The sequence below is a fragment of the Ascaphus truei genome, chromosome 8 (assembly GCF_040206685.1).
Source record: "Ascaphus truei isolate aAscTru1 chromosome 8, aAscTru1.hap1, whole genome shotgun sequence".
Taxonomy (NCBI): Eukaryota; Metazoa; Chordata; class Amphibia; order Anura; family Ascaphidae; genus Ascaphus; species Ascaphus truei.
Genome location: NC_134490.1, coordinates 89,670,282 through 89,683,715, shown reverse-complemented (window position 1 = coordinate 89,683,715; position 13,434 = coordinate 89,670,282). Strand labels below are relative to the sequence as shown.

General features: G+C 41.5%; 1 protein-coding gene across 2 annotated transcripts in view; it reads left to right on the top strand.

Moving 5' to 3' along the window:
• PCDH15 (protocadherin related 15) overlaps positions 1-13,434 on the top strand; it is a 1,763,546-nt gene that overhangs the window by 1,468,599 nt on the left and 281,513 nt on the right. Inside the window, exon 25 of one of the 2 annotated variants that reach the window (XM_075612934.1) lies at positions 11,493-11,910. The exons of the other annotated variant lie outside the window; for it this stretch is intronic. Within the exon in view, the coding sequence (XP_075469049.1) occupies positions 11,493-11,523 (31 nt within the window). The 3' untranslated portion in view covers positions 11,524-11,910. Of the gene's footprint in view, positions 1-11,492; positions 11,911-13,434 lie in introns of those variants that run through there. 2 annotated transcript variants of the gene reach the window in all.

The window sequence follows — 13,434 nt, the reverse complement described above, 5'->3', positions numbered from 1 at the left end:
TGTTTAGTCAGTCTCCCTAATGTGGAGTAGGCTTTTCTGTTTATGGTTTTGTTTTGCCTTAAAGGGACAGTGTACCTAACTTTCTGTCTACTTGTGTGGAAAATAAACCACCAAAATGATTCTTTCAGCATAAGTGAAGTGGACTCACTAAGCCGCTCCATCACATTCCCCTGCAAACAAATGGGTTTGTTTTGGAATCCAGCCATCTTCCTCCACGCACAGTTCAACCCCCAACCTCCTCACACCTACGTCCTCCCTGAAGATGCACCTGATCAGGGCCTGCGAGACTGCCCAGCTGAAAACACAGGGCCTGTGAGAGAGTGCCTGTCCGAAAACAACATGTGTGTCAGAAATGCTCCCGGACAATGTCGCAGACCCTTATAAAGTGTGCATGTGGATAAAACCGGACATCTGGTAACTCTACTCAGGTGCAGCAAGTGCTTGAGAAAGCAGGTGTGGAAGGAGAAGCCAACAGAACAGGCAGAATTATTAGAGAAGGAAGGCGCCACAAAGATGAGATGTTATATTATTACAAATAAAATGGTAAAATGTGTGAACAGCTTCCTATTAGGAAGGGGGACAGAGATTGGGCCCATTCCTAGGTCATGTGCCGATAGGCAAGCCCTATTAAGGACCCTCCCCCCACCTAGGTAGGAAGCAGGGGTCTTCAGAGCTGAACCACATTCATTTTGATGTCCCATCACATGGGCCAATAGAAATCAGTGACATCGTAGGCAGGTATGTGTGGTGCTGCATGCTGCATATATGATGTGTTTAATAGTGGGTAACATATATAGTGGGTATGTTCATGCATGTGGTGTACATCTGGTCTGCATGTATGTATGTGTGCCTGCTATGGGTACATATGTATATGATGTTTGTATCTGATACAGTAAGGCAGTGATTTTCAATCGTGGTTCTGCGGAACCCTGTGGTTCCAAGAGCACCTCTTAGGGGTTCCACAGCCTCCATGGGGGGAGAGCTGGGACAACTCTCCCAGCTGTCCCAGGCTCGGTGGCTCCCCCACATAGCAGTGACCCAGTAGCTCCCAAGCTCAGCAGCAGCAGCCCGGCCACTGCTATCCTTCTCTCTGCCTGCTCAGGTGTGCGCACGCTCTCTCAGAGGGTGGGGTTTGTGGGGAACACATTCCACATGCTTCACTCCTGAATGGGTCCGACAGGAGATCAGAGTTTACCCAGGAAATTGGAAACCTTTGCGGATTTATTCCCAGTCAGTGCCAGAGTGACATGCGAAGGCAATGCCCCCTCTGACAATAAAAGGAGTATGTGTCATATAAACTTCCTCATACTATAATTTCCCTGTATTTGTGACTGTAGTGTGTGTGTGTGTGTGTGGGGGGGGGGGGGGTTGTGTGTAAGTGGGGGAGTGTGTGTGGGAGAGTGGGAGAGTGTGTGTATGTTAGTGTGAGAGTGGGTGTGTAAGTGGGAGAGTGTGGGTGTGTAAGTGGGAGAGTGTGGGAGAGTGTGGGTGTATAAGTGGGAGAGTGTGGGAGTGTGTGTGTGTGTGTGTGTGTAAGTGGGAGAGCGTGGGAGTGTGTGTGTGTGTGTCTGTGTAAGTGGGAGAGTGTGTGTGAGTGGGAGAGTGTGTGTGTGTTTAAGTGGGAGAGTATGTGTGTGTGTGTGTGTAAGTGGGAGAGTGTGTGTAAGTGGGAGAGTGTGTGTGTTTATAAGTGGGAGTGTGTGTGTGTGTGTGTTTGTAAGTGGGAGTGTGTGTGTGTTTGTAAGAGGGAGTGTGTGTTTGTAAGTGGGAGGGTGTGTTTGTAAGTGGGAGAGTGTGTTTGTAAGTGGGAGAGTGTTTGTAAGTGGGAGAGCGTGTGTGTAAGTGGGAGAGTGTGTGTGTTTGTAAGTGGGAGTGTGTGTGTGTTTGTAATTGGGAGTGTGTGTGTGTTTGTAAGAGGCTGTGTGTGTTTGTAAGTGGGAGGGTGTGTTTGTAAGTGGGAGCGTGTGTTTGTAAGTGGGAGAGTGTTTGTAAGTGGAAGAGTGTGTTTGTAAGTGGGAGTGTGTGTGTGTGTGTGTGTGTAGGGAGAGGGAATGTAAGTTGGGAGAAAGATGGGGCTATGGGTTGGGAGAGACAAGGGGCGAGGGTTGGGGGTTCCCTAGAATTTCAAAATCGAATTCAGGAGTTCCCTAACCAAAAAAAAGTTGAAAACTACTGGTCTATGCTGAACACGCAAGAGCAGCTCTGTCAGCAGCTGCCCTCCCAGTGCTTATTTATTATACAAAACCTACAAAGTCAAGTCAAAGACCTGTATAACAGAGGCAGGAGATACAATCTCCTAATTGGGGGTCCATAAGACTGTGTACCCTGCAGAGATTGAAAGACACCTGCTAAGCCTTTTCTCACATATCCTAGGCTCAGGCCCACGCTAAGACATTCTCATGGACAGGGCACACAGAGACCTCAGGCCCAGACCGAGCAGATAATCCATCCCTGCCTATAGACATTGTTCTTAAATTACTTTACAATAAGGATAAAATGGAGATTAAAGATGCGATGCACTAAGCAGTGATAACTGCTTTTAAGAGCGATAAGTAGCTTTTAAGGCTGATACAGGCTGATGCGCGCTTCACTAAGCAATGATAACAGCGCTTTATCAGTCTTTAAAAGCATTTTTTTAAGCCCTGCGAGCAAAACACGTTCAATCAGGCAAAAAATTACAAACGCACTGTTTTTAGCCAGTCAATGGGATTCTCTAAGTGGTGATAACTGTATCGTTCTTTAAAAGCACGCCAGAATAACACGCCAGCTAAAGGCAGGTGCAAAAGAAGCTGGAGATAGACAAAAAATCTTTGTTTACCTTTCATGCAACAGGCCAGTGGGTGTCCTCGGGTGATCCCCACAGGAGTGCTGGCCTGCGGTACCAATGGTGTGCCCCAAAAAAATAAACTACACTTTTAAATAAATACCCCCCTGTGGCAGGACGGCCTGTAGCCGAGGTCAGGGAACAGTCCACATGTATAGTTTCAGGATAAATAAAAACGTTCAGTGGCTTTATTTCTCCACAGTAACATAACATGCGGGTACACTGTCCCTTTAACAAAATAAATCCTGCTCCACTTTGGGAGAAAAACTGACTAATAACACAGCAGAACTATCTAGCAGGCTGGCTGGCTAAACCAGAACCAAACCATAAGGGTACTTTAAGCAGTCAGTAAACAAATGAATAATCCTTACTTTAGTTGAAGTAGTCTTTGGTGAAATGCCTCTGGCTAAGGGCTCACGCAGCAGTGTGCTTCTCTCTCTCTCTATCTCTCTCTCTCTCTCTCTGGCAGCTACTGCCAGTCACATGATCCTTTATCTACCTTGCTGGCTCTCAGGTGTCAGCTAAAGAGTTCTGATTTCCTAACTTCCACCTGAGTAACCCTTATGAGTGCTGGATGAAGCACTCAGACATATGTCTCCCAGGCATAATTGATAGGAGTTGACTTCACTCTGTCACACCCCCCCTAACACATACAGTAAAGTAATGGTCAAAATTACTATTATCCAGATATGGATAATAGTGCATTTGCCCATTTAAAATACAACATTAAGCAGCATAAATAAAGTAAATAACATTTGCAGTCACCTCTGCCAGGCTGCCACAATGAAGGCCGTCCTCATCCTCATAACCGTCCATGTCCTCCTTTGCTACAAACAATACAGAAGAATAAAAAAAAGACAATCTAATGTCCCCTAACCCCTTAATCACCTTAGTGGTTAATAACTGCTATAGTAATTAAGGGGTTAACCCACCCTGTCCCATTATCCCACCCCCTCTACCAATCCGGTAGGCCTAAATACCCATCCTTGGGGACAATACCCCCTTCATCCACCCCTGCTATCCCCCCCCCCAAAAAAAAGGAAAAACACATGGTTTTCACTGGCCAATTAGGCCCACGGGAACCATTTGCAGAAAATGTGATGTCATACAGTAGCCCTATAAAAGCCTATGCAGCCTCATTTGACAGCAAGAAGCCGAGGATGAAGGATATCCTCTACCAAGAAGACCTCAAGGACGTGCCTGAGGAAGAAGTAAGATGATACAGATGAAGAAAAAGACCCCGAAGACCCCTGAAGACCGCAAAATTGAATTACAAATAACAGATAAAGAAAAAGAAAGAAGAAAAAGAATTTGGATTATTTTACCTGTGGCTGTTCCTGTTCGTGGATTGGTTCTAGAGCTTGCGGTGTCCCCGGGATTCGGAGTGTGAAGACAGCTAAAGGTAAGTCAAAAAAAAAATTAATGGATGTTAATTTACTTTTAAAAGTTTTTGATTTTGATTTTTATTGTGATTTAATTTTTGGGGGATGCCCATTCATTGCCACTGTATTTATGTATGTCTCTATGGATATACATACAGGGGACAATCAATGGTTGTTTTTGCCAATGCTTGTTTTTATGTATTTTAAGTGAATTTTGCTTGAATGTTTAGAAATGTTTGGCCAATGTAATTTTTATGGTGTTTACTTGAACTTTCATTTATTTATTAATGGTTTTGTTTTGGTGTTTTAATTGTGAATTGAGGTCTTTATTTTGGATAGGATAAATTGATTGGTGGTAATTTAGTTCTGTTTACTTCTTTATTTGTTTTTATTTTCTGATTGTTTGGATGCATAAGTGATTGTTTTTTTTATTTTGACCATTGACTGGCATAGTGTTAAATGATGCAAAGATTATATGGGCATCATGTTCCCACTGTGCCATTCAATTGTTTTATTGGCATTTGTTATCTATTTAATTGGCTATGTCCTGTATTTTATTTTGCTATGTGGTGTGTTTGATTTGGCTATGTAATGTTTTGTAACTGTGCCTGTTTTTTTTAATCCTTCAGCATTTCTTGGTATATTGGTAAATCATGCCCATATTATATGGGCATGATGTACCACTGTACCAATGAATGGGTGAAGGTTTCCTGGGGAGGCCTTCTGGGTGGGAAGTGCCATAGGGCGGGTTAACCCCTTAATTACTATAGCGGTAATTAACCACTAAAGTGATTAAAGGCTAGGGGAAATTAGAATGTATTCTGCTATGTTTTTTTTCTGTCAACGGAGGACATGGACCTGCTGTAAGTTGACGAGGATGCCCTTCATATTGCCCAGGGTAAGTAGAATGGTTTTATTTACTTTATTAATGCTTGCTAATGTTGTGTTTAATAATGGGCAAATAATGTATTATCCATATCTGGATAATAGTTATTTTGCCCATTACAGTACTGTATGTGTTTTGGTGTGGGGGGGGGGGGTATTGATATTTAAATGTAGGACATGTTTTATTTTTTTTAAATACAGGATTGGTACCACAGGTCTGTGGGGACCCACGGAGATCACCTGAGGACCGCCAAACATCCACGGGGCCCACCTGAGGACCCCTGGATGACCACGGGTACCACCTATAGACTCCTGTGGGAATCACCTGGGTCCCTCAGACCCCCATGGGAATCACCGAGGGCCCCCAGACAACCATGGGGATGACCCGGAGAAACCCACGGGACCACCCATGGACCACATTGTCGCCTGCGGGGACCTGTGGGGACCACCTGTAGGCCATGGGGCCTAGTGGGGACCACCCGGAGGCCCCCAGACACCCATGGGTACCCCCGGGGTGCACTGTGGGGCCTGCGGACACCACCTGGGCTCCCTCGCCGGCCTTTGGTATTAATCATGTGTGTAAAATAAATAAATATGTGTTTTTTGTAGGGGCACAGGGTGAGTGGCTTGTGTATTGTTGTGTATTAAATATTGTAATGGTTTATTGGGGGCCTAGGAGGTTGGTAGTAGGGTTGTTGTGTGTATTTTTTTTAATAGTGGGTAGCGGGGGTGGGTGAAGGGGGTATTGTCCCTAAGGATGGGTATTTAGGCCTACTGGGTAGTGGGGGAGGGGTAGTTGAGCAGGGTGGGCTAACCCTTTATCACTATACTGGTTATAAACGGTAACGTACGTAAAACTAGCAGTGCTATACAAGAACATGCTATGATTATTATTATTATCCTCCAAACCATCGCAATAAAATTAATAAGACATTTCCCATCACTCCAGTCTCTGGTCAACAAATTCATCTGACAAAACAGAAAACCTAGTGTGAAAGCCTCTTTATTATTGAGGCAAATCGGCAGACTGCAGATGCCAGATTTTAACAGCTACAACAGTATATGTCAAATTAGTTACCATTGTAGATTAGCATGCTAACAGCAACCCCAAAATATCGGTCCAATTGGAAAAGACACTATAGGGCCTATGCTATAAGCGTCGATAAGCCACATATCGAGCACTTATTGGCCAAATTGCCTACTGCTATACACAAAGCCTCGATACGTGGGCAATAAAGGCATGAATCGCCAAAAATTTCAGACATCATTAAAAATTGGTGGGGTGAGCAGTGATAAGCCACTTATCGGCAGTAGCTGCGATTAGGTTATTGAGGCTTATCGAGGATCTAGATGTTACGCTTGTGCTCCTACACACAAGCCGAGAGAAAGAAAGGGACCAAATAGCTAGGTGGGGAAGCTGCAGGAGACACGATATAGGAGAAGTTGCCGCGCAGCTGGGGATCGGCGCACGTAGTCTCGTGAGCACGCAGCGCGCTGGAGAATGCGCGACGTGTCTGGAGGTGCGGAGCCAAGCTCAGAGACACGACTAGCCCAGCTGCATGTGCGCACATGCTCTGTTAACACAGATTCCTCATGTGTTGCAAACAGAGCTGTATGCCTCATTGAGGCTAAGTAGCTAAAGCTGCAAGTTTAATCAGCAAGATGCACTGACGGTGGCATAGCCAGCCTCCATCCCTCCCATTTTGAGACAGGTGGGGGCGGTTTTTAACTAACAGATGGGTCTATATAAGATGAATAGTTCACCCAATGGACATTCCTGAGCCTGATGAAGCCGAAGTGTCTTCGAAAAGCGTAGCTCCGACCAGCTGATTGTTTTTGTCCCACGGGGGCCTCCGTAGCAGTCGCAAGCAGCTGCAGAGCATCACCACACTTCCCTGGCTTCCGGACGCGGCGGCAGGGACCTCCATTGCAGGGCTTGCTACCTTACTATGGGCGCCGACCTGGGAGTCTGTTTTTATGTGAGTGCATTGTTACTGTATATGTTCATATTTCTGATACATTGATCTATTGTTAACACGTCTGCCTCACCATCTTTACACCACCACACGCGGGAGCCTTTGGAAAAGATTGGCAGAGTGTGGGTCTCCAACGTCACATCATTGCCTGACAGCAACCACGGTTCCCTGCTGTTTGGACCGGGGCAGGAGAGTTGAAGTAACACAGATACCCCTCAATGTACCTGTACTTACACTTGGCCGTGTAAGTATTGTGGATTATTATTTCTATTTCCCCTTCCCACCCCGGTTCACCTAACCTCATTGTAGGTTAGGTACTGTATGTGTGTTTTTCTTGATTAGAATCCTGATTGCCACAGTTCTTTAAACCCTTGCTCCCAATTGTTTCTTGTTTTGGCACTCTGTTACATGTCTGGTGGGATTGCACTAATATAACACAGTTCTGAAAGGTTGTGCGAAACACCATACACGCAGTAATAGCGTAATAATAGGTACGCATACCTAGCGACCCCTGAATAACTTCCTTAATAGGGATACATTTCCCAATGACATGATAAAAAAATACCTTTTATTGTATCTACTTAATGCAGCAAGGGGGGCTATCCCTCTCTTCTTGAAACAAACATCTGCTCCTGAACTTGTCTGGACTTCTAGAGTATAGGATACCTACAACATGGAGAGACTCACCCATCTCTCGCATGATTCCATGGACAAATTTGAGGCCACTTGGCAACCATAGATTGTTCATAACACAACCTTTACACACAGGGAGGAGGCCATTCAGGACTGCTATATCGCGCACTACCTTCGGATAACTCTTGCTTTTCTCTTTTCTTGTTATCTTTTTTCAAATGGCAGTATGTCTTTGACTAGTAAGTATAATTGGTACTATACCAATCTTTACTCTATTTGTCTTTCTGTTACGGTATTCAGTATTAATATACTCAATGTCTTGCCAATGTTTATATGATATTTTCACCTTTTGTTATTTTGATTAACACTGCATTTCTTTATTTGTGTATGTCATTTACTCTGAAATATCTAATAAAGAAATAACTTTAAAAAAATACAAATGAACTGTATTACTGTAGTTGCATGATCAAGTGAATTATAATTTCATGCTCTGTTGTTCTCTATAAATTTTAATAAATAGAGAAACCCGTCAACAGCACCATTAAGGAAAATTAAAAACCTTTTAAAATCAACACACACCTCTAACGACCACAGGCTGTTATTGGAGCGGTATTGCATACCATCCTGTTCCTGCCATCTCTGATGGTTTGCCTGCTGCTCTGTGGTTATTGTTACAATCTATCGGTTTCTATACTATACGGTATTATCATGTAGTGCAGCACATGGTATTGTGTACACTGTGGTGTGTTATAGTTACATGTTATACACTTGAAACACACCTGTATAGTGTTCAGTAAGTAAGCCAAAAATTATTAATCGTGTAGTAGTCCCATTACATAGAAACAGTATAGGGATAAATATTATTGGGTTAATCATTGGTTTGAGGTAGGCTGTATCTCCCACATCCCTATTCATGGACCCCATACTAATTGCAACATTGTAAAAGTCCCGTTGGATGACCCCCGTCATATTTTACTCTGGATTGTACCCTACCAGGTTGTATGACTAATTACATGCATACAGTTGTAGGGGACATGTTGAAGCAGGCAACAATGAATATGTGTGATGCTTCTGTGGTTTTCAGGAAAAACACTGAGAACCTCAAAACTATAGTTGATAGGATGTTGAGTTAAGGTAGATCCCGACAGAAGCTGAGTTGGCCTTCTGGCAAGACTCCCGAGGATGAATAAGTGCAGAAGAAAATAAAAAAAGGTATGACATCCCTCCCCACACTTTATACAGTACATGCACCACGCCCACCCTTATTGACCATATCATGCGCTATACAGATATTGACGATGCTGAGGGCATGTGGGATGCAGAACTAATCATGGTACTATATGTTAAACAGTTCTATACTATATTTATTTTCAAATCAAACAAGACAATCCTGGATTTTTATACCAAATAAAGCAATATATTTTAATGGTCCTTAAATGGTATAACCTTGTCCTTACAGTACTGTACTTTATGTTTTGAGTGTGATCATAACAAAGCTTTCAGTGCTTGTTCTACAGTAAGTATCCCTTTTCTCTGTGCTTCTCATATACAGTAGGGTAATGTTAGCATGGTGACAACTGTATTTAAAAAGTACCAAGCTGATTTAAGTTGATGTGCATAGAGATGGAACTGGTATATCAAGGTCATCATAACGGAATGTTTGGAATTCATTGTGGATAAAGAGGATGGAATAAATGTTCGATTGTTGAGTCTTTTACTGAGGTTTCTGTCTATTCATGTGCATTACTATTGATTTTCTAATGTGTGTGCTGAATGTGTTGAATGTTCTGTTCTTATCAACTTCTCATCTCTAAAAGACATACTTGTTTGCATGTAATTTTAAAGAACGAGGCTGGCTACAGATTTACCTGAAAGGACACTCCTTTTGAATGTTTGCTATTTAGTTCTTGTACTGAAGAATCATGTGAGATATTTATTTGTTACTAACACAACACTACAGTATGTTTGCTGTCAATATAAACAGATTATACAGTGATATATTGTACTCATATACAGTAAAATACCGGAGATTCCTCTAAAAGTGAATATGAATGTGAAAACGAAATGGTTTATTATTTAAAAAAAGGGTTGCAATATCCGGGCTTTGTCTTTCTTGTAAAAAGTATTTATTATTTCTTGTTGTCTGTCTCTTTATCAAGATGTCAGTGGCCGTGATAATATACATGCTTTCTGCACCATATTTAACAACTGATTTATTTGTGTTAGACTTTTAGTATGCACTCATCCGACCAGATTCAGAATGAGTGTAAAACAAAGGCACTTTACTTAAAAAAAATGAATGAAAACTTGTAAAATAGAGAAACGACATTTTTTTGGGATCCATTTAATTTTCATTGTGTAATAATATCATCTCTTTATGAATGTAAACTCATTTTGCACCTGCCTTGTTGGTAGTCCTTGACGACTGAGTTTGAGAAAAAACGTTTTTTAGTTATATTAAGAAACACAAAAAAATAAAGAACTTTTGGGAGATAGTACAGTTGTTATTATTATTAGCCTTACTGACCCTGCAACTGTGCCCCCCACTATCCCCTCAACAAAGGCACTTTGGATACATTTTGTTTTTCTTGTGTAATAATGTCATGTCCTTGTGCATGTAAACTCATTTCTCAATGGCTACCAACGTGAGGATTGAAAGATATCCCTTATTCAGCACTAGTGTCTCAGTCTGATGCTCAGTCATTTTGACATAGCCACCTGTTCTCGAGTAGGGATATCCTTCAATCCTGACCTGTTGGTAGTCCTTGAGGACAGGGTTTGAAAAAAAAGTGTTTTCTGTGTATTAACAAACACAAACCAATAAAGTACTTATTCTCCTTATATACTTATATCAATCAACAAGCCCTTAACTAGCCCCCACAATATCCAATCAACCCCCCTACCTACCCCCTCCCCACTAACCCCCATAACACTAAAATCACACACACCGCTCACTCTGAACAGCAAACAACGACAGTCGGTTGCTTGATTGCTGTTTTCCATGATTTCACAGCCGCCAAAACTTACAGGTATCACCTATGGAGAAAAAGAGTTAACCATTATACAATAGGTAAGGAAAGATACAAAATCATTCGTGAAGCCCTTTGTAAGAAAAAGTTGCTAAAGTGTCCTGCAAAAAAAACACTTCCCAGTTCGAGGTGTATATACTGATACTGAAAAAAGTGTACTTGAGACACAACAATTGATGTTTAAAAAAAGTGTATTGCTACGGATTTATCCAAAATTTATTTATTGAGCCAAAAGTACGATGTTTCGGCTAATGCAAAGGCCTTTCTCAAGTGTAACAGTCATAATGAAACCACTTTAAACATTCAGTTTCATCGCTGAAGATTATGGAAATAGAGTAGGTCCAGAGAACTACTGTTGGGATAGAGAAAGATGTTATGTTACAGCAATGAGAGGCATACTGGATATATACCCTAGACACTATTCCCAAAGGGATTGAATGACATCTTATCCCGTGGTTGCTTTCTAACAAGCAGATCATTTGTGAGATGAGGACATAGAATATATGCTCTATCCAAAGATTTATTGACTACTGCTGTTGCTGTACCTCATCAAAAAGGTTAGTGTAACTCTGGGACAAATACAAATGAAAGGTTTTTTTTACATTTATCATGTTTTTTTCATATCAACAATGACTTTTTATATTGGTCATACTTGTTCATGTTCTAATCATGATGGGACCTAATTTGAAGAGATGTTTTAAAAGGAAGGATTGGAGATTATTTGGCTTATGACATCTTATCCTCCTTCTCTGATAAATTGCAGAAGACACCTGTCAGAAGTATTGGAGAGTTAATGCTCAGTACTGAGTCGGAAGATCGTGGAGATGCATGCGCAGAGGAAGAGAGTAACCCGGCACTTGACAACGAGAACAACAAATGGAGGCAAGCAAAAAAATGAGTCAGATGCCACCCAGGATATCTCAGGACTTATGGATCTGTAGAAGACCAATCAGCGACGGCGAATGTCGGGGATGATGTCAAGTGCTTATCAGGACTACACGGGATCATCCAATGGACAACATGGAGGGGAACTAATGAAGGACATCGGCAGATAATTATCAACAGGGAACACCTGTGGATTTGGGGGTTAAGAGAGACACTTTGGGTGGTTTTATTATGTCAGTTACACTTGAGAAAGGCTGTTGCATCGGCCGAAATGTCACATTTGGCTCAATAAATATATTTTGGATATATCTGTAGTGCCCTTACTGACCTTTTGTCCAGAATTTGGATTACAGTCAGGTATTCCCTGGACCAGGAGCAATGGTAATTGTAACAATTATTTTTCTTTATGGTGTGCAGCATAGATCTTCTAAATTATATATATAAAAAAGTATATTAAACATGAAAGAATACAAAAAATGGACCACTTTTTTGGTTCAAATGTGGATCGTCTTCATATTGGGACCAAACGTTTAAGGAAAGTACTTTAAAGATGAGCTGACTGTGTTTTTTTTAACAGTATACAATGCAGGAGTAAAGCACTTTATTGTACACTACCTGACTAGTCACTCTCTTCGGATTCTGTATGCCTGATCCAACACAGGAAAAAACAATCCTGTGTCACTGGCAATACATTATAATACAGGAAGAAACCAGCACCTCCACCATCAATTTTTTTTAACAAAAGTAATACTCATCACATCTCTACGATCATCGACTACTGGAGAAGCAATACGGAGGCCACCATGGTCCTCTGTTAAAAAAACCTATCTAGTTTGACGCCCTTCACAGCTGAGAGAGGGGAGTAGAAAGGTAAAAATTGCAGTACACAACTGTGTCATTCTAAACAAAAAATAATCAGTCAATTTCAGTTATGAGTGCACACACAAGCGCTATCGCTGCATTGCATGCATAATTTAAAATAGCAGAGCATATTTATTTTCCATAGTCCATTGCACATGCGCAGAAGATTAGCATTAGGCAAGAAGTTGTTCAACACTCTTACACATGCACAGTGATTGGAGAATGGCAGGAACGACAAGGAGATAAATCGACATGTATTAGCTTAACCTATAACAAAGGTGAACTTTTCACCATAGTAACGGTGCCCTATAAATTGTTAGTATTTCGAGCACTTCGCTAATTTCCTCTGACGAAGCTTTGTAGCTGGAGGGAAACGTGCATCAGGCATGTCAATTGTGACAAAATCAAAAAAGTGGTATTACGGCGCTCCTTATTTTAGGGTGGTGCAATAGTGCCAGAATAATAGTGAAAATAATCAATAGTGCAGTAAGTGATAGTATATAAGGTGTTCGTGAAAAGAACAAAATTAACACAAAATAAGTAATAAAATAATGTGATAAATGCTGCTCAACCCTCTTGAAGAAAGGTTTCTGTTTTCTTCTTCTGTGTACTTGGTTCGAAATTTATGGGGAGCGCAGGTGCCACCATGAAATTAAAATAAAGACTACATAGTGTAATCAATTCCCACTTATTCTTAATCTAGGATATCAGCCAAATGGAAACTTACCCTATATATGTGGTGTAGATGATAAAGATGAGGTTTTTCTTCTGTCAGTGATTTTGTGTGCGTGGTCACTGGGTGATGTGTCCTCGATAGGAGAAATTATACAAATAGTGTAATTCTGTATTACATCATATCTATATTGGTCACAGTATCGCACTTACATAAATCACAGAAGTATAGGCACGTATTAATTAAAGATGAGTGGCACGATAGGTAGCTCTTCTCTGACACGGTC